Here is a 24,591-nt window from a genome sequence, read left to right as displayed (position 1 = left end):
CTTAGTCACAGGTTGACAACCACACCCTTAAGTCAATTGTGCTCTCCACCACGCACAACAAAGGCAAACACCCTAGACCTAGTCTTCACATAATCCCCCTCCATTACCTGTGCAGACTCTATCCCACTTGACTGGTCTGACCATGCCACCATCCCATTATCAGTCACCCACTCGACTACGGCTCACAAAGGTCAGGCTAAACAACCCCTTACTCAATACCACTCATTCAAAACCTTCCCAGTCAATGTGCTAGAAGCAAACTTTGCAGACTTACCCACTACAGGGAATGCCTCGTGCCTGCTGGAATTATTCAGCAACTCTGCTATGAACCTGACGGACGCTCATGCTCCACCAAAATCCAGCCAGGCTAAGACCAAACCATCCGTCCCATGATACACCCCGAGCTAACCTTCAACAAACACTTAATCAGAGTCCTAGAGAAACGGTGGTGCAAAAAACATAACTCGGGAGACCTGACCAACCTCAAATCATAGGATTCTGGTTACTGAGGCCAAAGCTGCTTACTACTCCACCACCATTGCAGCAGCCTCTAATAGGAGCCTCTAATAGGAGCAAAGCCCTCTTTGAAGTAGTAAAGCATTGTACCAAACACTCGCCCAATCCTGAGGTACCAGCAATTCAGGAAAAATGCAACAGAATCAACACATTTGTTGATTGAAAAAATTTACACAATCCGAGAGACCATCGAATCAACCTAGCACTGCATTGGCATCCCCAGCACCCCAGCATGCACACTGCCCCTCTGGACCGAATTCTCTCCTCTCTTTCCCCCGGATCTCCTAAAAATGATTGCCTCCCTCAAACCTTTGTCTTACTCTGATGATCTAATTCTGTCCTCCATCATTAAACAATAGACGGGCCTGGTGCTCAATGCACTCCTCAGCATCATCAATGCCGGTTATAGGTCAAAGGATTGAATCAAAAGGATCGAAATACAATAGGGTCGAATCAAAAGGACTGAAAACAAAAGGTTCACATTTTTTATTTTTTTGTATTTTTGAAATTTTTTTGGGGGTTCCCCCCAACCCCTGTTTTAGTGGTAAAAACCACTTTTGTTTAACTATACGAAAACCCCAAAAAAATATATAATAAAAAAAAAATTCGAACCTTTTGTTTTCGGTCCTATTGACTAGACCCTATTGCATTCAAACCTTTTGTATTCAAACCTTTGACCGGACACCATCAATGCCTCCCTCGCAGAAGGATCCTTCCTGTTTGTTTGTTTGTTTTTTTATTATTTATAATGCGCAAACATACCCTGGGGTAACAGTGCGCAGCAAGTACAAGAATATGCAAAGCTTAGTTACAAAACTTTAAATTTACATACAGATATTTGGGTATACATAGAGGAGTCATAATATAACATAAGTACAATAGCAACTATCATAGTATAACAAATTTACAATAGCAGAATATACACGTTTGAGGGGCAGTCATTACAGTTAGCACTACATTTAGTGAGCATTCGCTTTCAACCATAGGATAGTGTTGGTCCTGAAGTTTTGATAGGGAAGGTCAGTTCTTAATGTGTGGGGTGGGGAGTTCCACAGTTCAGCTGCTTTCACCGGGAAGCTGTTACCACCTATAGTAGAGCGATTGAAGTTAGGGATAGAGAGGCAGTCTTTGTAGGCTATTCTGGTGGGTCTCGGGGAGTGTTGTCTGTGGAATTTGTTGACCAGGTAAGAGGGCGCAGCGTTATTAAGGGATTTGTGGGTAAGTGACAGGGTTTTTAGGTGGATTTTATCCAAAGTTGGCAACCAGTTGTTCTGGCGGCTACTCTCAGTGATGTGGTCTCTTATGGAGATGCCCAATGCCGCCCTAAGGGCATTATTTTGTAGAATTTGGAGTTTCCTAATGGTAGCTTTGGTTGCCCCAAGGTAGAGGGCGTTGCAGTAGTCTAGGCGAGAGAGGATAGGGCTCTGGCCAAGGTAGTGCAGCTAAAATCAGATAGGAATGGTTTGGCTGTGTGGATAAGTTTGCACGTATAGACCGTGGAAGACGCCAGAGAATTAACCTGTTTTGCAAGTGAGAGTTTCGAGTCAAGATAAAAGGCCAGCGTTTTTACTTCCTGACCTACTTTAATGCTAATGCTGTCAATTAGAAATGAAGATTAGTCAGGTCCTAGTTTTTTTAGGCTAGAGGTAGTGCCAATGATGATGAGTTCAGTTTTATCATCATTCAGGCATAGTCCATGCGTGGCCATCCATGCCTGGATGATGATGTACACTCTATTCACCAAGGCCAAATCCTTTCCATAATCCCCAGAAAGCGGGAGGAGGATCTGGGTGTCGTCTGCGTAGTTAGTGTAGGTGACACCAAGAAGATCCAGATCATCGAAAAGGGGCTTGGTAAAAATGTTGTACAACATAGGCGAGACACAAGAGCCCTGTGGAACGCTGCAGGTGATAGGTATAGGGTCGGCAGCTGCAGTAGGCGAGAAGACCCTCATAGTTCTGCCATTTAAAAAGGATCTAATCCAGGTAATTGCCTTGTCCGAGAAATGTGCAGCCGAGTTGAGACGGTTACATAGGATAGTATGATCAACCAAGTCGAAGGCAGCCGAGAGGTCTAGGAGGAAGAGAAGGGCCGCTTTACCGTTATCTCTACACTCGTCAACTTGGGTCTTGAGGTCGATAAGAGCTGTCTCGGTTCCGTGTTGGGGGCGGAAGCCTGATTGTCTAGCTGCTAGTAAATGGTGTACTTCCAAGTGTTTTTGGATTTGTACATAGGCAACCTTATCCAGAATTTTTAGAAGGAAGGGTACTGTTGTAATCGACCGGTAGTTGGTCGGTACGGATGGGTCGAGAGTAGGTTTTTTTAGCAGAGGAAGTACACAGGATTGTTTCAGATTAGTGGGGATGGTGCCGGTGGAAAAGGACGCGTTGATAAGCTTTGTGATGAAGGGAGAGAGGTTGCAAGCTGCATCCTTGATAAGTTGTGCGGGGCAGAGGTCACCCTGACAATTAGAAGGTTTCAGGGACAGGATGATTCTTTCCACTCCCGGGATCGAGACTTTGGAGAATTTGAATTGGGTAGATTCGTTAGCAGTCATCCTCTCCGTTGTTATGGGTGTAGACGAGTTATTTAAGGATGCTCTTTTGCTAGAGATCTTATGTTGTAGGGTGGACATTTTGTTAGCTAATGCATTTTGAATCTCTGAGCACCATTTTTTGTCTTTGATGCTGGTGTCAAGTGGTTCGATGGGGGTCTCTATTTCTTTGAGGATGGAGAATAGTTCCTTCGTGTTGGATTTGGCTTGAGAAATACATGTGTCAAAAGACATTTGTTTTGCTAGACATATTTCTTTTTTGTAGAGGGAGGAAAGTTTGGTGAATTTAAGTTTATTAGATGCTGAGGGTAGCTTTTTCCAGGCGGCCTCACAGTTTTTTTTTTGTTGTCTAAGGTTTTTTAGTGCAGGCGTAAACCAATTGTTCAAGTGCGTCTTGGGTTTGCTTGGCCTGAGTTTGGCGGGAGCGATCAAGTCCAGCGAGGTAGTCATAATTTTGTTGTGTTCTTCAACCAAAATCTCAGGATCTGTGTTGTCTGGGAGCATGTTAAGAGTAGAGAGTAAGGCAGGGAAAGTCTGCCACCCAATCAAGTGTTCTACCTTTAATATGGGTAGGTGCATTGCTTCTTTGGGTGAAGCCTAGTTCAGAGAGAGTGTTGAATGTGGTCAGGGCGAGCTGGTCTAGTGGGTTGTTGAAGCCCATGTTCAAGTCTCCAAGTATAAGTACTTGTGTAGAATTTTTAAGGTTGCTAGACAGGATGGTATTGATGTCATCCTCAAATGTTCCAGGTGGGCAGGGGGCGGTAGATCAAGTGGATGTTAAGAGTTTGGGCACTGGAGAGTGGGACTTTCACAGAAAGCAATTCACAGGATGGGACATCAATCGGAGAAGACAGTCTCATGGTGAGGCTACATTTGTAGATAATAGCGATGCCACCTCCTCTGGATTTAGATCTGTCGTGTCTCAGTATGGAATAGCCGGCCGGGACTGCGAGCATGACCACAGGGCCTGCTACAGGGTGTAACCATGTCTTGGTGATGGCTAGGAAATCTAAGTCCTCAATTAGGATTAGGTCAGCAATTTCTGTAGCATGTGCTACTAAGGATCTAGAATTGATTAGGGCACCCTTGATCTGAGGGTTCTGGGTGATAGTTGGGTGGTGGATTTGCAACACCTTGGGTTTGCTGTTCTTAGTTAGGCTATTTATAGGCCTATGGTTGTCGTTAGGGGCTAAGTTTGCATTAGCGCTGATTTGGCAGGGCTGAGATATCAGGTGTCTTGGTCCTAAGGTAATAGGAATCGATCTGATAGGGGGCTCATAGATTCTGGCTAGTCTGGCTCTGAGACGTAAGTTCCTGGCCGTGGTTGGGCCTGGGTAACTTAGTATCAGGGATTTAGAATCCGTCGTGTCATGGAGTGGTCTGGATGTTGTGGCATTTTGATGGTTAGAAGTATGTAACAGGGCGGGTGTCTGTAGTAACATAATGAGGAGTGTGATGCTTAGTATATAGGCTATGATGCAGGCAAAGTGGCTGACGGCTCGAGAGGTCATAATAGCGAGGTGAAGGGGCACCTGTAGGGTTATATGCAAGCCACCATCTGATAACTTTAGCTAACATTCAGTCATAAGCTTTGAATAGTAAGAAGTGACGGTGGTGGGCGGCAGTTTATAGGAAAGGCATAAGTCGCACTAATTCGTAGCAGCCTTTGTTAAGAGGGCAGGCAATCAAAGCTAGCAGGAGGTTGGTGGTCAATCAATACAAGTATGAAGAGGGGGCGCAGTAGTGAGTATGGGTGGGAGTCGCTGCAGTACTGATTAAGGTAGGCGGGCAGAGAGTGATTGACTTTCGTATTACAGTTAGCTCAGGAGAGGTAGGCAGGCGATCAGCGGGGATAGAACTAGTAGGGTCGGTGAGTAGGGAAACGCTAACTTCTTGCCGAGGCGGGATTCAGAACCAATGGCAGGAAGATAGGTGCCGCGGTACTGATTAAGGTAGGCGGGCAGAGAGTGATTGACTTTCTTTGTACAGTTAGCTCAGGAGAGGTAGGCAGGCGATCAGCGGTGATAGAACTAGTAGGGTCGGTGAGTAGGGAAACTCTAACTTCTTGCTGAGGCGGGATTCAGAACCAATGGCAGGCAGATAGGTGCAGGCACTTGTAATCAGGTTCAGGCCGGTACTAATCTGGTTTGTGGTAGGCAAGCAGCGATGGGCTCTAGGCACTAACTAAATCAAGACAGAGCAGGCAGAAAAACATGAGCTGGCAAGAAATGGTGCAAGCTATTTTGTGGCAAGGCGGGCATTGAAGACACAAGCTACAGGAACGCAATAAACGAAATACATACTATCTATATCTAAATCAAAACAAAGCAGACGAGTAATGCATGAGCCGGCAGCAAGGTTGGTGCAAGCTATTTTTGGCGGGCAGGCATTGAGGACACAAGCTGCAGGCATGCAATGAACGGAGTGCATACTATAGACAGTTATGATACTAACACTAAGCGCTAGCTAGGAGCAGGTAATAGGATCACGGTGCTAACAAATGCAGAGCGAGGTTATGGCAGGTGATAAGAAGCGCTGATCATGTGAATGAGCAGGCAATGCAGGTCCTAAGAAGCCGGGTGCAGGTTAAACGTGTAAGCATTACGAACAGTAATACAGTTACTAGAAGGAGTTCAGTAGAACAGACAGTTATAAATCGGGAGTGCTTCTCAATGAGCCCATAGTTTGTGCTTAGGCCAAGGAGAGCAGCATGTGCTCATACATAAGATATCATATGTGCAAAAGAAGGTGAGGAGCGTTCTTGTACCAATGTTGTGGGAGGATCAGTAGATCGGGCGTTGGAAGGACCCTTGTACGCATGCTTCAGGCTGCGGAAGACGAAGGGCAGCGGAGTTGATCACGACAGTTCTGTGTAAGGTGCGGCGTCGGAATCCGACAGGCTTGCGCGGCGTGAAGAGTATGGGCGGCTACCGGGAGCCAAATGATCTAAATATACACCGGAACGGGAAGGGGACGGCAGATGAAACGGGTGGGTGCGCAGGTGCTAGTTACCAGGGCAATCGTGGCAGATGTATCATACGGCAGAATGGACCTGTATAGTGAATCTCACCTTAGAACGTTCGGAATACAGTCCTAGGATCGTGCAGACCACTCGAGCACGTCCAAGCTCGGTCAGGCTCAGTCAGGTGGAGCCTTTTTCGGATTGCCTTTGTCGGAGGCTGGCTCACGCCTGCTGGTGCTCCCTGATTGGATATCAAGGCAGTGCCAGCCTATCAGGAGGCAGTTGGTCTTCAGAGGGCAACAGGGGGGTCGAAAACAACCAGAAATGCAGCGGCAGCCATCTTAGGAAGGCAAAAACCTTGTGTTTTTGCTAATACGAATTTAGGTGCTCAGGACTTCGTTTCTTGACCCCAACAGCACAAGGGGCTAGGAATGAGAGGGAAGGCAGCACAAGGTAGCAGCCTTAATTAGGCAGTAAAAGTGGCGATTTTTCAAAGTACTGCAGGGCAGTGCATAATACCAAAGGTACAGCCTCCAGGCTTACCTTTGGCTCCCCAGAGCTTGGGCTGCATGAGGCTGCTCCAGCAGATGGATGGGAGAGGGAGCTCCTGCTCCAACCTCTACAGACAAATGGTCTGGACACCCTCAACACTGTTCTCATACAACCGCTTTTGAAAAAAACAACCCTAGATCCAGACGACCTGCCCATCCCAAACCTCCCATTTGTTAGCAAAATCTTGGAAAAGTAGTTGCTACACAACTACTCGCCAGAATCTAAGAACTCCACCTCCTAAATGACTATCAGTCAGGGTTCCACCCAAAGTATAGCATCGACACAGCCACCTTCCAGGTGGTGGCTGATGCTCTCTAAATCATTTATAAGGGTGACTCATGTCACCTCGTCCTCCTTGACCTCTCAGCTGGATTTCAACACCATCGACCACCGCAACCTTCTCTCACTCCTTGCTGACAAGTGGTAGGATTCTCTGGCACTGTCCTGAATTGGTTAACTTGCTACCTCTCAGGCAGACACCAGGCTGTGCAGATGAACTAGTTGCATTCTAACCTCCAGTTCTCTGGCGGAATGCCGCTAGATCCCAATATGCCATCCACCAATAAGCAGATGATACATAGTTGACGCTGGAAATACAAATTTGTGCAAGAACAAAGAATAAGATGTTCAAGGCACTTATTTGTGTCCGAGATAATTTATTACGGTAATCCCATTCTGCGCATGAGAATGCCCATAGGTGCTACTGCACAAAGCAGTCACGAGTAGCACACCAGCGTACCCAGCTCCACATTTCTGCTGACACACGCTCCTCGCACAGTAAATCAACCAAACGGCTTGAATCACAACTCGCAGGCAAAGAGAGGACCCGCAAACAATCCTTCTTTTGTCATGCACCGATCCTCTGGAACTTGATCCTGGTGTTGGCTCAGAATGCCCCCACAATTCTCCAATTTCTCAAATCTCTCAAAACATAGATGTTTCAACAACACCTGACCAAGGACTAATTCCAATGGATGTACATACTAACACTCAAACCTCACAGTACTGAGCTACAGTTAAAAGATGCCAGCCCAAATGCTGACTACGCACACTCTGTACAGTGCTCTGCGGCTCTAGAACTAGGTCCGCGCTTTAAACAATAAAAAAGATTAAAAGCCACTAAATTACACTTTTTTACTCTCTCCTTTTAACAAATATACAACACATTGTACATTTGTCAGTAAGCCAAGTTATATAAAATACATTTTATGTTCTTAAAATAGTGTGGCTGGTCAGAAGAAGGACAAGGACTCTGGCCTTCCATTTTTAAGTATTCTTTATTTAAAGAAAAGTGAAAAACTCTTGACTTTCCCTAAATTATGGGGTTTCCCAACCTATAAAAAAAACTAACCTGGGTGCTCGTCAGTTGTCAGTGAGTCCAAAAGGAAGATCTGTTCTCTGTGCAAACTAATCTAACCTGGCCCTGCCACTATCAAAACAACTGCAAATGACTCCCTTCTCCTGTGGGCTGCTTCTCAACAAGTTCAATTTAAGAGAGTATAATGCTTTGTAACTACTTTTTATCAAGTCATATAGTTCAGATATTGGGCTCTTCAATTTCTCAATGGCATATTTTTTATGTTGGTTCTTCCTATCTGTTTTATTCCTCTCTCTTGTGATCTTATTTGTTTCTATCCCCCCTTTTTCTTGGGACAATGCTCTTCTTCTCTTGTTGGTTAAACTTGAGGGTTTATCTTTACTCGATGTCCAATCCTTTTCTTGGCTAGGACAAATAGACCTGGTACAATTATAGCTCTCACTCTTCTTAAATATGTCCTACTCTTGGTCTTTGCGAGTTTGAGTATTCCAGTAACAATTCTCACTCTTCTTAGGCATTTTCAACGCTTGGCCGTTAAAGGCATGAGTATGAGGGTTCCAGTAATGATTCTCACTCTTTTCCACTAGTTGGTTTTTACTGGGAAATGTGACGATTCACTAGGTGTCATCACTTCTCCCCCTGGGGAGTCCCTTCTCATGAGGCAAGGGAGGTGAGGCCACTACCCAAAATTCCCCCTAGGGGTGGTTTAATGTGGGAGGACATCATGGGGAGGGACTCCTCTACTGAGGATAGGCGGCACAACACCCGAACCCAAACCTATCTGAACCCTCTATTACCCTTTCCCACTGATACATCCATGTGCTATTGTAACATCACATCAGTTTCACCAACTGAGATGAAAAGATCATCCGAGAAATAAAGATGACTGCCAATCAAGTACTGGGAAGAAGTGCTCTTAGGAGTCATGAAGAGTGCCAGGGAACTGGAAAGACCATTCTAGTGCTCCACAGGGGAGTGTTCACTTGACTAACATAAAAACAGAAGAAGGACTGGACAAGAGAGAGAAGGAGAGCAGCACGCGAGACAACCCAGCCTGGAAAAAGCAAAGGAGATGCAGAGAACGCTCAGAAGAAGCTGAGAGCTGCCATCTGCTCGAGACGGCAAGCAGGCGGCAGGAATCCATGATGTGGTGGTGTGGTACAGATCGCGGCCATGGCTGGAGGCTGAGAAGCGGTGGCGCAACATCTGAAAGGTGGACCGTGCGGTCCTGCTACAGCGCCTACACTGCTGGCCCAGAGATCTGGGAGGAGAAAGGCAGAGCAAGAACGGAGACACGGAACGCTCACAGAACGCCCCCAAACGAAGCATGACCCCAGGAGATCCGACAGAGCATCCCGGAGCCAGTGAAGGTAACGGGTGGAACGCGGGAAACGATAGGGGTATAAAATTGGTGTATGAATGCAAGTTAACTGAAAATACCAATACGAGTAATCTCCTTTGTGGCAGTACTTGACAGGAGAGTGAACCAAGTGGGCCTAGAACAACAGGGAGAGAGACAAGGGTTTTGAAATCAAACAAGATACGGGTCTAGGAGACAAACCAGCACCAAGCAAACATCGAAGGGATTGGCCCACCAGGCAGTGGCAGGGATAAGCCCACTGGCCACCGCAGATTGGCCTGAGACCCTGTCCATCATAACAGTGGGAAAGGGAAGCCCACTGGCCACCAGTGAGGGGTCTGGGACCCTGTGAACCATACAAGTTGAAAAGAGGAGACCACTGGCCATGTAAGAAGTGTGTGGGACCCCGAAAGAAGTAAGCCAAAGCATAGAGGAAGTCTTCCTTTGTATAGTGGTGGAAAAAAGTCCACTAGTTATAAGAGAAGCATCTGGGATCCTAACACGATTTGGGGCATGGTTGAAAACAAGTCACAGAGACAAATTGAATATCAAGCTGGAAACAGTAAGAAGGAACTGTATCACGCTATACCAGGAGAAAGGAGTCCTTACCCTGGTACCAAAACAGAATCTGTGATAGAGAATCCAGGGGAAGGGAGTCATTCTCCCTGGCTTTGTGTTGAACTGTGCTAAAACAGACCAAGAGAAGGGAGGCATTCTCTTGGTCTTGAACTGAGAGTTGATGTGAAGAAGCCAGGGGAAGGGAGTTATTCCCCCTGGCCTTGTTGTGAATTGTACCAAACCATACCAGGGCAAGGGAGTCATTGCCCCTCGTTCTATTGGAAAATGTACAGAGCCACAGCAGGAGAAGGGATACATTCTCTGGGAGAGAACATTGTGTAAAGCCTGTCTGAAACCTGCAAGCCTGAGGAAGGGGTCATTACTCCTGGGATATTTGTTTTGAATTCATATTTTTTTCGTTAAATCCCACCAAGAAACAGGAGAAGGGAGCAATTCTCCTTAAAGAAGGAACTTTCTGTTAGTTAGCTTTTTAGTTGTAGTGTAAGGGACATAAGTAGGTTTTGACACAGGATGGTGGAATTTACTTTGATGGACATTCTGACAGACCCTTTTAGTATTCGTCTCAAGGGAGTGAAACCATTCTTAGAAGTTAGGGATAGTAAGGATCCTTTTCATTTTCAAACTAAAAGTCTATAATCAAAACCATGCCACCTTTGTGTCAGCATCCTTCTTTGACACTCTACAGACGAGTATGGGTGTTCCAGTAATAATTCTTGCTCTTCACCAACCCTTGTTTCTTACTGGGACAAGTATGAGTCTTCCAGTAATGATTCTCACTCATCTCCTACACTTGGTTCTTATTGGGACGAGTATGAATGTTCCAGTAATGATTCTCACTCTTCTCCAACACATGTTCCAGTAATGATTCCCACTCTCATTATACAATTCTCATACTTGGTCCTGAGTATGAATCGGCTGTTTGTTATTTTCGGTCCCCCACCCAGGTCTCCCGCTCTCCCCATTACCTTTCTGCCTCAGGGATCACGGCTTGCGGTTCACACAGGGCCTTTTCTTCAGTAATTGTCAGGTTGGTTTCTCGGCTCTTATTTTGGCACGCTCCACAGGGCCTTAAGGTAAGTGGTTTCATGTTGTTTACGGTCTACCAAGTCCACCGGGTTCCGGTCATGCCATCACTCCTCACTCAGTCACTCCTTGGGCACTGCGTTAGTGCTTCAGCTTCTCGTACTTCATGTTTTTCTGAGGGTAATACGCCCGGACTCATACACCAGCTTCTTCTCAACACCTGAAGTCATGCGTCTCTGTCTCTTTCAGCTCCACCCTCACAGCTGATTCAGATTGCCCGGGCTTCTCTCATTCCCAGGGCTCCTCCTCTGAGATTTCTGACGTTGCTGTGGGACTTCCCCGGCGGAGTGTCAAAGTCCTTTTTCTCTGTCTTCTCTGTCTTGCTTCTACACTGTACTGCTCCAGTGGTTTTCTTTGTCTCAGTACCACATAAGTATATATTTACAGGTTTACTCAAAGATTATACCTGACAATAACAAATATCTGTTTTTCTTCATGTTTTCTTCTGGTAGGTGTTATTACTGATGGTCTATAGGTGGGTTGGTTAGGGAGTTTCCTCTACCCCTAGGGACGGTATTGCATAGTGGGATCTCCTCCCTATCCTCACAGGGAAAGGGAGAAGTGACTGAATCACAATAGCTAATTAATTTTCACCTGTATAGGGTGATTAGAAAATTGCATATAATTGCTTTTTTCCCAAATTGTCTTTTTTTCCAAAAAGAACAAGGACAAAATATTGCTTTCTCATAACTAGAGAATTTTCAGAAATTGTACCAAGTGCATGCTGTTCGGGTACCCTAAATTGTATTCAGTTTCAGAAAAGAACCCAGACCTTCTAGAATGAGGTATGAGAGCCATTAGCGTAACCACACCTTTGTTATGGAAAGTGATATTTTATGGAAATGTGACGAATCCCAGGATGTCGTTCCTGCTTCCCTAGGGGAGCCCCTTCCCATGAGGCCAGGGAGGTGAGGCTGCTACCAGATAGTCCTCCTAGGGGTGGTACCCAGCAGGTGGATCTCATTAGGAGGGATCCCTCTGTGGGAATGGGGGTGATTGTCTGGCAAGAACGTGGTATACCCCGAATATGCCACACCCTCCCTCATAGTCCTAACCTATACAGGGTAATATGATTCCACACTCTTCCATGTACTTATGTTAGGTAGAGCATTTAAACCCCTTCAAAAGTACTGAGACGAGGAAGAGTATGGACTTCCTGTATGAATTCTGCAGAAATACTGGGACGAAGAAGAGTCCAAGTAACCCAGTTGAGAGGAATAGCATAATTACTGAGACGAAAAAGAGGCGCAGAGTAATAAAGAGTGTTCCGCTGAACCAACTCCAGCAGTCTAGTCAATATGGACAATCTGTAAGCAACTGGGACGTAAAAAGGGAAGAAGGACTGAATATATTGTTTAGCCCTCCCTCAAGGAGCCGCAAGCAGGTTGGCGGTGCAGTGACAGGAAACTCGGGGAACCGAGTCGCGAGACGAGAAGGTGAATCGTACGAAAAAGGCCGAAGGAAGAAGGACCCTTCGCCCTGCTGTAAGCAGACTGCGGAGGTCTGCCACAGAGAAGGGACCGTGCAGCTCATGCCGGCAAAGCAGTCCAGCGGCAAGCAGCAGCTATGGAGACACTGTGGCTGGAGCAGATCATGCAGAGAGCGCAGGGCGAAAGAGATTGGGTCCTGGAGCTGGCAGGAGCTCAAACGGAAGCCCCGTTGAAGATAGACGCTTTCTGGGTGCAGCTGGTGGGGATGGAAGCCAAATCTGGGGCCCCCTAAAGAAGAGTTTGAATACTCTAGAATACAAGGCTGGGGATAGAGCCTGGGAAAGAGACTTGAAACAAACAACTTCATATGAAGTAACGGTCTGGGACCTTAAGTACACGAAACATTGTGAAGGAGTAATTACAGCTGAAGCAAGGTTCTGGGAACCCCAACTACAGAGAAGGAATTACAGTCAATATATGAATAATAGCAGTACCTGGCAGGGTAGTGAACCAGGTCTGCTATACTATCTCAGAAGCCGTGATATGAACAAACACAATACCTGGCAGGATAGTGAACCAGGTCTGCCTCAGGATCAGCAGAGAAGTCTGAGAAGAGCCAGAGGGAAGGGAGTCATTTCCTCTGCCATCGTGAAAAGTGAGAGAACAACCAGGGGAAGGGAGTCCTTCCGCCTGAAGTTACGAGAAGCTGGACAGGAACCAGAGGAAAGAGAGTCATTTCCTCTGGCACCCTAAGACGCCTGTGAAAGGCCAGGGGAATGGAGACATTCCCCCACCACATGTTGAACTGCTTAAAGAAGCCTAAGAAGGGGAAGGGAGTCATTCCCCCACCACTTGTTGGACTGCCTAAGAATCACAAGAAAGGCCAGGGGAAGGGAGACATTCCCCCATCACTTGTAGAATTGGCTACAAAGTCTGAGAAAGACCAGGGGAAGGGGGAAATTCCCCCACTACTTGTTGAACGGCCTAAGAATCATGAGAACAGCCAGGGGAAGAGAGACATTTCCCCATCACTTGTTGCACTGTCTACAAAGTCTGAGAAAGACCAGGGGGAGGGAGACATTCTACCATCAATTGTCGAGTTGTCACACTGAGTCTAAGACGAACCAGAGGGGAGGGAGCCACCCCCCTGGTATTATGAACAGGATAAGTAACCTTGAGAGACTTTATTTTCTGTGCTTACCTTTGATGAAGGAACCCCCCAAGAGAACTGTTAGAACTTTTCTTTTGCACAATTGAAGAATACATTTCATCACCAGGAGGTGAACACTAAGCCCCAGTCCAGAAGAAGGGAGTCATTCTTCTGGACCTAGAAGAACCTACTTTTTCTTTAGTTAGTTAAGAGTGTAAGGGACAGAAATAGATTTGCCAAACACCCGACCTCGCCTTCACTTCCTCAATGCTCCTCTTGTGCTCGAAATCCTTCCCCCTTGACTGGGCTCAACATGCCACAGTCACCCTTCTCATATCACACAACACAATACCCTGCGATTGAAAAACCGCTCTTTTAGGAATGTACCACTAGTCAACCGCTGCAACGTTACCTACCAAAGGGAATGCCTCAGCCGTTCTACATACATTCAACCATTTCACCAAAGAACTAGTGGACACCAACATGCCCTAAAGTTTAGTTGTGCAAAAGTCAGCACCATCCACCCCCTAGTACACCTCTGAGTTGGCCAGCAACAAACACTCAATCAGATCCCTTATGAAGTGGTGGAACAAGGACCGCAGCCCAGAGGAGCTCTCAACCTGCAAATCCCTGCATACCAGACACATGATCTCTGAGTGAGGCCAAGTCGGCCTAGTATACATCCATGGATGAGTCGCCCTCTAACAGTAGCAAAGCCTTATCTGAAGTAAGGAAGACCTTCACCATTCCCCCACATGTCTCTGAGAAAAATGCAACAGAATGAATACTTTCTTCATTACAAAAACTGATAAGGTCTCATGGATGCTTCAAAACCAGACATAGCCTTGCTGTTCACCCCTCCTCCTGGGCACCGCCCTCCTAGACCAACTTCACCCTCCTCCCTCCTAAGGATCACTCAGGCACATTTGTTTCCCTTAAACCTACCACTTACACTGACAAATATCCACAGACCACCCTCATTAAACAACTCACTGGTGCACCGTTAATGTACTCCTCAGTATTGGGAATGCTCCTCTCAGTGATGGTGCATTCCCAGATGTGTTGAAAACAGGCCTCCTATGATCCCTTCTCAAAATACCCTTCCTTGACCTGGAGGATCTAGCCAAATACAGACCCATCACAAGCCTCCCATTCATTGGGAAGCTTAATGAGAAAGTAGTTGCAACCCAGCTACTTGCCAAAATCAACCAGCTTGGCCTCCTCCGTGATTACCAGTCTGGCTACCACCCCAAACTCAGCACCAAGACTGCAACTCCTCAAATGGTGGATGATGCACTGCGAATCACAGACACAGCAGACGCATGCTTCCTAGTCCTTTTAGACCTCTCAACTGCCTTCACAACAGTACACTACCTAACACTCCTCTCCCTCTTCAAAAAAAAGGATAGGCATCTCTCGAACTGTTGTAAAATGGTTTGCATTGTACCCATCAGACATACACTAGGCCATGAAGATGGGCTCATTCAGATCCAAACAACTCAATGTCATATGTGGGGTCCCTGCAGGCTCTTCACCTTCAGTCTGTACATTGAACATTTGGGAATTCTATTAAACCACGCCAACAAAGCCATACACCAGTACACTGTCAACACTCAGCTGTGCCTAAGGCTAGTGACTTTCAGGACATTGCTTGTCTCTGTCAATACATAGCTACTATACAAACATGGATGTCAAATGCCTACCTCGAACTGTGAACCGCACCAAGACTGAATTCATCCTTATAAGTCGCACCACCAAGCAGCTCGTGCAACAATGGCTGGACAACATGCAACTGGAAGGATCACCCCACAGCTATAAAAATTTAGCTCTTTCAACAACACCTTCCTGACGAATAAAATTCCTGCTCTCCCTCAACAAACAGCACTGAACTGCTATATAAAATGCCAAGCTCAATGCTGGAAACCTTCCTCTGTATAGTGCTCTGCTGCTCTTCAGCTAGGTTTGTGCTATAAGCAATTTAAATAAATAAAAACGAAACAAATAAAGATCAAATAAATGGGCACTAAAGGGTAAAACAACATTCTCTATACTTGTGGCCGTATTGCACTTTGACCTCTTAGGTTTCGGTACATCTTACCTGCTTCTGACAAGAGTCACTGCTCCCAGCATGATCTGTGCCTGTGGCCAGGTTGCGCTTGGATCTTTGCAGGAAGCGGGTGACCAGGACTTTTGTGCTACGGCACACTTTCAAGTCACCCAGTGAGAGAGCACCGCTCTGTGACAGCCGCTGCACCACTTCCTTTGTTGCCCGCAGCCGACTCTTCCCAACAGACCGAGCCCGCACCAAGTGAGGAGAGCCAGAACGGGCTGGACCAACTTCTGGACAAAGATCTGAGAAACAGAGAAACAAAGCTTTGTTAAGTGCTTGGCCTAGAACTGCAGGACCCTTTATACCCATGGGAGAATTTGCATGAGGAAAATTGAGAAGGTCACCAAGCGGCCAATACTTCTGAGAAGCCATTGGGGCTGTGGAAGCCAACAATTCACAATCAGCAGATGTTCTTCTGATCCTATGACAGTTTTATGTGGAGTGCCTCAGGGCTCTTCCCTGTCTCCACTACTGTTTATCATATATATTGTCTATTTTTCAAAATCCAAAATTGCCTATCACTCATATGTGCATGATCCCCAGATTTATATGTGCGTCAACAAATCTACTGACTACCTTCAGAGAATTTTTGATTGCACCTCTAAAGTTAACTAATGAACGATCACGAATAAACAGCAATTGAATCCCTCTAAAACAGAACATAATCTTTGTGGCCTTAAACGTATGCTGGCAAATCCTTTGCGCATGCCCAACCTCTTTCTCGGTTTGGTCTCTCCTGCTTTTTCGCAGCCAAGGCAGAAAACCTGGGATGTTACTTGCAGGCAAATCTCGGCTGTGAAGCGCAGGTGAGCGAAATTGTCAAATCATTTAATTTCTGTCTGACCTTTCATCCCTGCTGCTGATGGCTCTACAGTCATGGGTGCATTGATCAATTCCAAGTAAGACTTCATTTTTGTTCAAATGCCATTTCAGTTGGCATCCCTCAACAACAACTCTCACATCTACATATCACACAAAACACAGCTGTTAGATTACTCTGCAAGGTGCCTAAATACTCCTCAATCTCCCAATGGCAGAGCTCCCTCCATTGGCTACTTGTGAGGCAAAGAATCATCTTCAAGCTACGTTGCCTGGTGTTCAAATGCATCCATGAGCTAGCTCCGCCGTATCTAGCCAATAGAATTAAATTCTATCATCTTACTAGCTGCCTTTGATTTGCTCACCAGCATCATCTGTCAGTGCCATCCGCTCATTACCTCATCAGAGGTGATAGGGGATTTTCAGTGGGTGGTCCTCATCTCTCAAATTCTCTTTCAATGACTCTTAGATCCATTGATTCTTTCATTTTGTTTTGTAAGAAGTTAAAAACTCATGGGTTCCCATAATTTACCTCCACGTGTATTATGCCTCAATGACTAACATCTGCGCTCTGATGCAGTTTAGTCTGGCCGGCCTTTTCCACGCTATACAAATTAATCAAATCAAAACATCAGGGCTTCGGCCTTCATCCCTATAGGTTAGGCCTGGCATCCCTGAGCATGGAGCACTATCCTCAATGACTTAGGACCTCCAACACCCAAGGACATATTCCTAAAGAGTGAAACCAAGGCTCCAGAAAAGAAAAATACCTAAAAATGATACTCTCTAACAGTAGGCCAACGCTCTAAACTTAAAATAATGGAAAGTAACAGGTAAGCATCTCTGAGGTCCTTTATGTCACCTGCATTGCAAATGCAATTTATTTATTTATTTTCAGTTGATTTCTAAGGTGCCCTCTGTGAAAAGCAGTCACTTCGCGGGGTCACATGTGGAAATGGAGAAGGGAAAACTGATCTTATTTGCCTTGTCACATTCGGATCATGTAAATGAAAGGCGCAAGGGAATTAGAAAAGTCAATAGGTACACGCAGGAACCCACACAACAACAGAAGTGCAAAAGTAGACCCATCAGCAAGAGATCAGGAGAAATCTGGAGCATCATCCAGTAAGTACAGACTCCATGGGCAGTGCACATTGTAATTGCATGGCTAGTAGGGCACGAAAGTGCCCAGACAACCCTAAAATAGAGAGAAAGACAAAAAACCACATTAGGGACCAAAGGACTCCTGGAAAAAGAGAGTTTTCATATCTTCCATGAAGCAGAGGTGGCTTTCTTCTTCTCTGAGAGCAGTCGAAATAAAGTTACAGAGTTCAGCCGTGCAGCAATTAAGGGCCTCAACCATGCTTCTTTTTCTGGAGGACAGAACCGCAACAGCTCTAGAACAGGATGATCACAGAGTCCTGGAAGGGCAGTATATGGTCACCTTTACTGTAGGTAACCCGGCCCACGCCTCCAACAGTCTGAATGAAAACTGCAAAGAGATGTAAATGAGGCTTTAAATGAGATCTGGCCTTCACATGGGATTAAATGGAGCGATCTCAAAGCAGGTGTGATATGGTTGTGGGGCGTGAGGACCAGACCAAGCCTAGTCGCTTTGTTCTGGATGTTCGGAAGAAGGTGCTTAGGGATGCCCATGGAGAGGGACTTGAAGTAGTTAAGCCTAAAGATTGCTAAGTGTCTGACCACTTCTACTTTGTGTGGGAAATTTAGAAAGGCCAGGACATGTTTCAGAAGGATGAGTTGGAAATTAGCTGAAGGATTTAGGTGACGAAGAAAAGAGAGCTGCAAGATTTAACACCCACGTTCCTGTCACTGGGAACCACTGTGGGAGTGTGGACAATAGAGAGCCAGGGAAAGGATAGGGGAGGAAGGAAAAGCCAGATGGATAGTTTCAGACATAGCTGCATTGAGACAAAGATTGTTCTTGCACATGTGATTCATGGCTACATAAAAGACAGGTTTAAGCTCTCGAGTCTGACAGCAATATGAATGTCGTCGGTATAGGAGTGAAAGATCATAGAGAAGAGAGAGGTAAGATCAGAGAGAGCTGCCTAATGGGTGTTTAACAGTGGCAGCTCATCGATACCGGGGTATGGGGCGCAGACCCACCAACCATTAAGGACGAGCCAAAGCCGTCACAGTTAACACCTGAGCGCTCATTCAGCTGCAGGGTGCAAATGAGGGGACTCTCTTGGGCCGGATTTGTAGTGGAGGAAACAAGGTTTCCATATGTGTGGAGTACCCCAGCTGTGCATGCCTAATGAGCCATGTAAGGCTGGCGGAATTTGAAAAAATGCTTGCGGTGCCGCTTCGTTGGTGCACGGGGGTGCGTCCTGTTTGGTTATTAGTTCCTGGGGCGATGACGTCCTGCACTTCATGCGTACGTCAGAGGCCAGGACTTGGGAGAGGCATTTGATTGACACTTCACCCTGCTACCTGGTTCCTGCCTGCAAGGTGTGCTGTGCTGGCCATCTGGAGGAGCAGCGTCAGTCTGGAGCTGTAGCAATGATGAGTAGGAAAGCAAATTATTACAGTAAAACGTTGTGTGTGTGTCAGTGTGTTATGCATGTATGTATGTATGTACATATGAGTGAATGCCTGCATGAATGTGTGTCTTGTCTGAAAGTTCAGTGTGTATGTGCATGTGGATGTATATGGTATGCAGATGGTGAAGGGAGATGGTTAATGTGAGTGAACGAGTGAGAATAAATGCATGTGAATGCGGTGGAGGAGGGGGCCGGTTGAATGTGATTGAGAATGAATACATGTGAACGAATGCTTGTTAATGTGGGGGTAGGAGCCACTGTGTAGGAGGCCGAGGAGGAGCTTTGCTGTGATCGACGAGCCAGTGAGGACTGCAGGTGAGGGTGTGGGTGGTACACACCAGAACAGACATGTATTTCTGAACTGGCATGGCATTTGTACTGGCAATATGAGCAAACAAAAGACCAGGGAAATGGATACAATACAGTCACTAACACATCTCTCAGGAAAATCTAAGTACCAGAGATATGCACAACAAGGAGGTTTTACAGATAAATCTCGCAGTTACCCGATCAAGTGTTACTCGCCCACTAATACGATTCATCGTATATTTGAGATTTGAACTTTTACCTGCATTTGTTCACACTGGGGCTTGGACTGGGATTCCAAGGGAGGATCGTCTATGCAGAATCTGAAAAAGGGACATCAAAACTGCCAAACATGTCCTTACTAACTGTACTCTCCTGGCTCCATTATATAAGAAAGGCTACGCAGAATTTCAGGACCATGATTCGTATACATTTTGGAGCACTATCTATTGTGCCGAATCCCTGGTGATCACGGCCGCAGCCTTCCACATATGGAACTTGATTAAAGATAGATTGAATTGAATCAAAAGACTGACTAAACCTTTTTTAAATGTCCCTATGCTTACTATTGACTGACACTGGGTTCACAGTACGGATCTTTTAAACTACAAGTATTTTTAATAGTAGCGTTTTTATATTTTATTTATTCAACTTTGACAATGTTCTTAAATTTCAGTACGATGAGGTTTTACTAAAGATTGTTAATCGATACAGCAGGGAAGCTTGACTGTATTAAATGTGGGTTATTGTGTTAAGAGTAAAGGCTGTATAACCAAATGCACAATAAAGGTAAAATAAAATGAGCAAAGCCGGCATGGACGTGTCATGTTGCACTGCATTACTTATGGCACTATGGGCAAAGACATATCGAGTGTTCCTACATGGAGATACGGGCATGAATGGGCACAGCCGGCATGCACCTGTTTTGTTGCAGTGGTTTGGCGTTATATCTGGCATTAAAGCCAAAGCGAGTGTTCTTATGTCTGAATACTGGCCTAAATCCGCGCAGTCAGCATGGACATGTTTTCTTACAGTGGCATGGCATTACTGCTGGCATTATGGGCAAAGCCAGTGTGAGTTTTCTTATGTGAGAATACTGTCATATATTAGCATGGCCAGCATGATAATAGTTTTGCAGTGGCAACATTGCATTAAGGGCATAGCCCTCCTCTTACAACTACAGACTAGAGGGTAATTGTAAAGGGACTAGCCCTCCAAAATATACACCAATAGTACATATAAACTCCTTTTAGTCATTTAACTCATAGGTGACGCAATTCCAAAAATGTTCTTATTATAGAATTTGAGATGCTTTAATTAGACACTTCATTATTTATCAATAGCAAAAGTACAGAAAGACAATACAATTCAAACATGATTACTCCAGAACATCTTCCCTTATTATCAACTTCACACAGTGTCAGTTGGGATAGTAAAAAATGCATCTAATATTGCACTGCCCTCTTGGTCATCTGTCTTACACTTCCCCACATTCATACAGTAATTCTACCATTTATTCAATCACTATGCATTGTCCTACATGTTTTATTCTGCACATCTTCATTAACAACAACGTACTCTGCAGAATTTTGTCAGGGCTCCCACTGACACTGTTCATAGAACCAACAGGCTATCTATCACCTGTACCCGTATACAAATGCTCTGTGTTTTATTGTTGTCAAATATAAGCAGCAATATTCTCTCATAACAGTCCTAATTTGAAAAGAAGGTTGATACGGACAGAACTGCACTTCTCCATTATACTCGAGTATTTGCGCAATGGTACCCTCGCAGAAGGCCTTGTTTTTCGAAATGTTCCATAGGCCTACTCTCGTAGTGGTTTTCCTAGAATAGGCTCCTTCAGAATTTAGTTGAACAAAGATTTCGGTATCAGTATGGAGCTGCATAATTATTTTTAATAATCCTTGAGGGACTCCTCAGTGCCATAGTTTATTTTGCTGCTTTGGCCTGCAAATGCAGGTCAACAAAGGCGGCATACAAAGTGGATTCCACTTTACTCTTTGTCTGCTCCAACAACAGTTTTAATGTGAAACCATTCAATGACGACCCCAGCCCCTTTCCGAAATCCTTTTGGGAAGATAGTCAGTTTTGACTATCCAATCTTCTAATTCATCTGAAACAAGGGAGGCAGATATTTTACTTACAACATCAAGTAGAGATATTGGTCTGTAGTTCTGAAGATAGGAACCAAATAGCTCCTATATCAGGAATCTGGAAATCTATGTTCAATGCCTATTTGATGGAACAGAGGGAGGAATAATTCAGCGCACGAGGGGTCACTCTTTAGTATAAAATTAGACAACCCATCAGGGCCCATCGTTCGTGAGATGCTAACTTTTAAAATGTTATTGTCATTATCCTCCTTTACAACCCCCCCTTTCCAATTAGGCAATTGATGCTGCTCTTTTTAACATTGACGACTGGTTCCCATAGCCATGGACTGCTGCACATGTACCCCGGTTCTGGCCCGGAAATCCTTAGGAGACCCCGTTGAGCCATGAAGAAATAAGCTCTTGTTTTTGAGATATTTTAATTATCTTTTGCTGGGTTGATGGTGGATTGGTGGGTGGGGTGGTTGGGCTTTTTGTTGTTGTTTTGTGGAAACAAATGTTTGCATACAAAATTGGACAGGTAGACTGACAATGATGTGTCCACTTCTTTGACCCATATCTTTACTAGATGTGTGCTGCTCAAACGTGAGTTGATATCCCAGTAACTCCCACCCCGAATTACCTCAAGATTCTCACCCTCAACTAACAGGGTCTTAACCCAGACAAATATAGGTTATACAAGAAGACTTTTCCCAGACAGTATTTAGTCTCTAGTGGGCCCAAGAAGGAGAGTACCAGGATCTTGTTTACCCACGGTATTCCTTTTCAGGAAATCGACATCAAATGTGCCCCTCTGGGAGATACGTGGGAATTAAGGAGACCCCATTAGGCCACGTTTCCACTATTACTGCTCTCTACGCCCCAAGTGAGAGACTGGGGGAATTATTGACTGACTTCCTCGCAGACATTATACCATTTGTAGAAGGCTGTTTGATAGTCGAGGTTGATTTTCACTTTGTTCCCGACCGGCAGTTCGATAAAACCTCTCCCCAAATCAGTTGATTTAAAAAATGCTATAATCTTTGCTAAGTTGGTTACAGAAATTGAACTGGTGGATGCCTGGCAGTTTTTGCACATTGACAAGAGAAATTATACCCACTTTTCACATGTCTTTGGGAACTTCGCGAGAATTGAGGTTTTGCTGACTTCGTCTTCCTTTATTCCATTTATACCCAGAGCCCTTCGAAAGCTCTACTATCCAATCCTCAGGGACCCAGTCCTATGAGATAATATTGCTAAAATGATCGGGAATTACTTCTGCAAAAACGCTGGTAGCATCTACTCTGAATCTACACACTAGGAAGAAATCAAAGCCATCATCCGACGTGAGCTCATTGCACACTCAGCGGCCTATACTAAAAAGCGTATAGCGCTCAGACCAGGCTGAGGTGCTGGAATGTGAAGCCACACAAACAATAATGCTTCCCTAAATCTCTGAGGAACTTATGTTTACCATGGAATAAACTGGAAGCCCACTTGGCAGACAGAAATGCCCAGGTAATGTGGAAGACCAAACAAACATACTACGCGAGAGGTAATAAAGCCTATAAACTCTTGATGTATAAAATCTGAAAACAAATACCAGAAACGTTATTGTCAGCCTGGAGGATGCCAGGAGTGAGATCCAATATGCAGAAGATAAAAAACTTGAGTTAGTGTACCAATATCTTTCTACTTTGATGGCAGACGAGCCCCTCTCAAGTTTTGTCTGCTCCACCAAACTGCCATAACTCTCTGATGCTGACCGTGGGCATCTGAAATGCCTGATCACTGAGGAGGAGGAGGAGACAGTGATAGGTTCACTGAAGAATAGAGCCCCTGTGCCAACAGGTTCTCTACCCTCTTTCTATAGAATTTTCAAACTGCAATTGCTCAAAGCTCTGACGATGTTACTTAACTCATTTATCAACACAGTCAGGATCTCCCCTTCCATGGAAGAGTCTGCCACAAAACTGATTCTGAAGCCTGGCAAGACGGCGCTAGACTGTGCATCGTACTGACCTGCCACGTAGCTAAGCATATATGTTAAGCTGTTCTCCAAGATCTTAGCATCCATCCAGAAGGCGCTCGCGAGTCTTAAGATGGAATGGCCCTCAAGTACCACAGCATACCTGGGAGTACAGATTCCATCCTCCCCGTTTGAAGTCTACCGTTCCAATTTTCCTAAACTATTTACTGTCTTGTAGACAATCTAACAAAATGGTGCAAACAGGAATTCGCTTGGATGGGGTGCATAGCTGCATTTAAGATGTACATTCTCCATTGATTCCTATACCTATGTCTGGCCCTCCCAGTGAAGATCCCAGCCCTAATAGCATTTCAGTGGAAAATCCTTCATTTTATTTGAGTGGTAAAAAGCCACGGATACCCAAGGCAGTAGCATTAGGGAGTGTCAGGCAAGGCAGACTGGGGACGCCAGACTTCAAACTATATAACTTGGCCGCACAGGTCTCCTGCATATTCTGTTGGAGGGTAACCGATAAGCTGAAATGGGTCATGATTGAACAAGTCATGTCCCGGTCACCTCTATCAGCACTCACTCTTATTGATACTATTGACAATAGGTATAACGCCAAATTATTGTGATCCACTAAGACCTTACTGTATTTCTGTGTAAAGTGTTAAGAAAGCTGGTTTGCAAACGAGGCCTATGTCCCCTATCTCCTGTAGTCGGTAGTCCCGACTTGTATCCGGAACTTACAGGGAACTCCCCCTCACATTGGTCAGCTGGGGGACTTGCCTAACTATCCAAACTCTATAACAACTCGACTCCCCTAACTTTTGAAGAATGCAAAGTGAAAGTCTGTTTAAGTGTGTCAGAGAGATTTCGATATATCCAATTATGTCATTGGATCTCACAGCCCAAAGTAAGAGAGGAGGTGAAATGAAATCCATCACCACTCAAGCTTACGTTGGAGATGGATGATGAACGTGGTAAGATATCACATTTATATAGACTAATGGACAGAGATATCGCTGTGATTAAACCCTCATACATGACAAACTGGGAGACTGATATAGGTAGCCGCATTGACGACTCCACTTTGTCTGAGGTATTGACTAGAATACACTCCCCCTCTCGGTGTATCACGGATCGTCACTGCATGTACAAAGTATGATACAGGTAGCATCTTTCATCATCTGATCATTTTG

At 45.2% G+C, this 24,591-nt stretch overlaps 1 protein-coding gene across 5 annotated transcripts in view; it reads right to left on the bottom strand.

Annotated features, from left to right (window-relative positions):
• The window catches only part of ENTREP3 (endosomal transmembrane epsin interactor 3), a 528,225-nt gene that overhangs the window by 24,788 nt on the left and 478,846 nt on the right, over positions 1-24,591 (bottom strand). For all 5 annotated transcript variants that reach the window (XM_069650116.1, XM_069650112.1, XM_069650115.1 and 2 more), the window contains one exon: positions 15,603-15,856. In XM_069650116.1, the coding sequence (XP_069506217.1) occupies positions 15,603-15,856 (254 nt within the window). The remainder of the gene's footprint in view (positions 1-15,602; positions 15,857-24,591) is intronic.

This window comes from Ambystoma mexicanum, chromosome 1p, assembly GCF_040938575.1.
Source record: "Ambystoma mexicanum isolate Mex_15411 chromosome 1p, UKY_AmexF1_1, whole genome shotgun sequence".
Lineage (NCBI taxonomy): Eukaryota > Metazoa > Chordata > Amphibia > Caudata > Ambystomatidae > Ambystoma > Ambystoma mexicanum.
The sequence above is the reverse complement of the archived record's forward strand: the minus strand, read 5'-3'. Positions and strand labels throughout refer to the sequence as shown.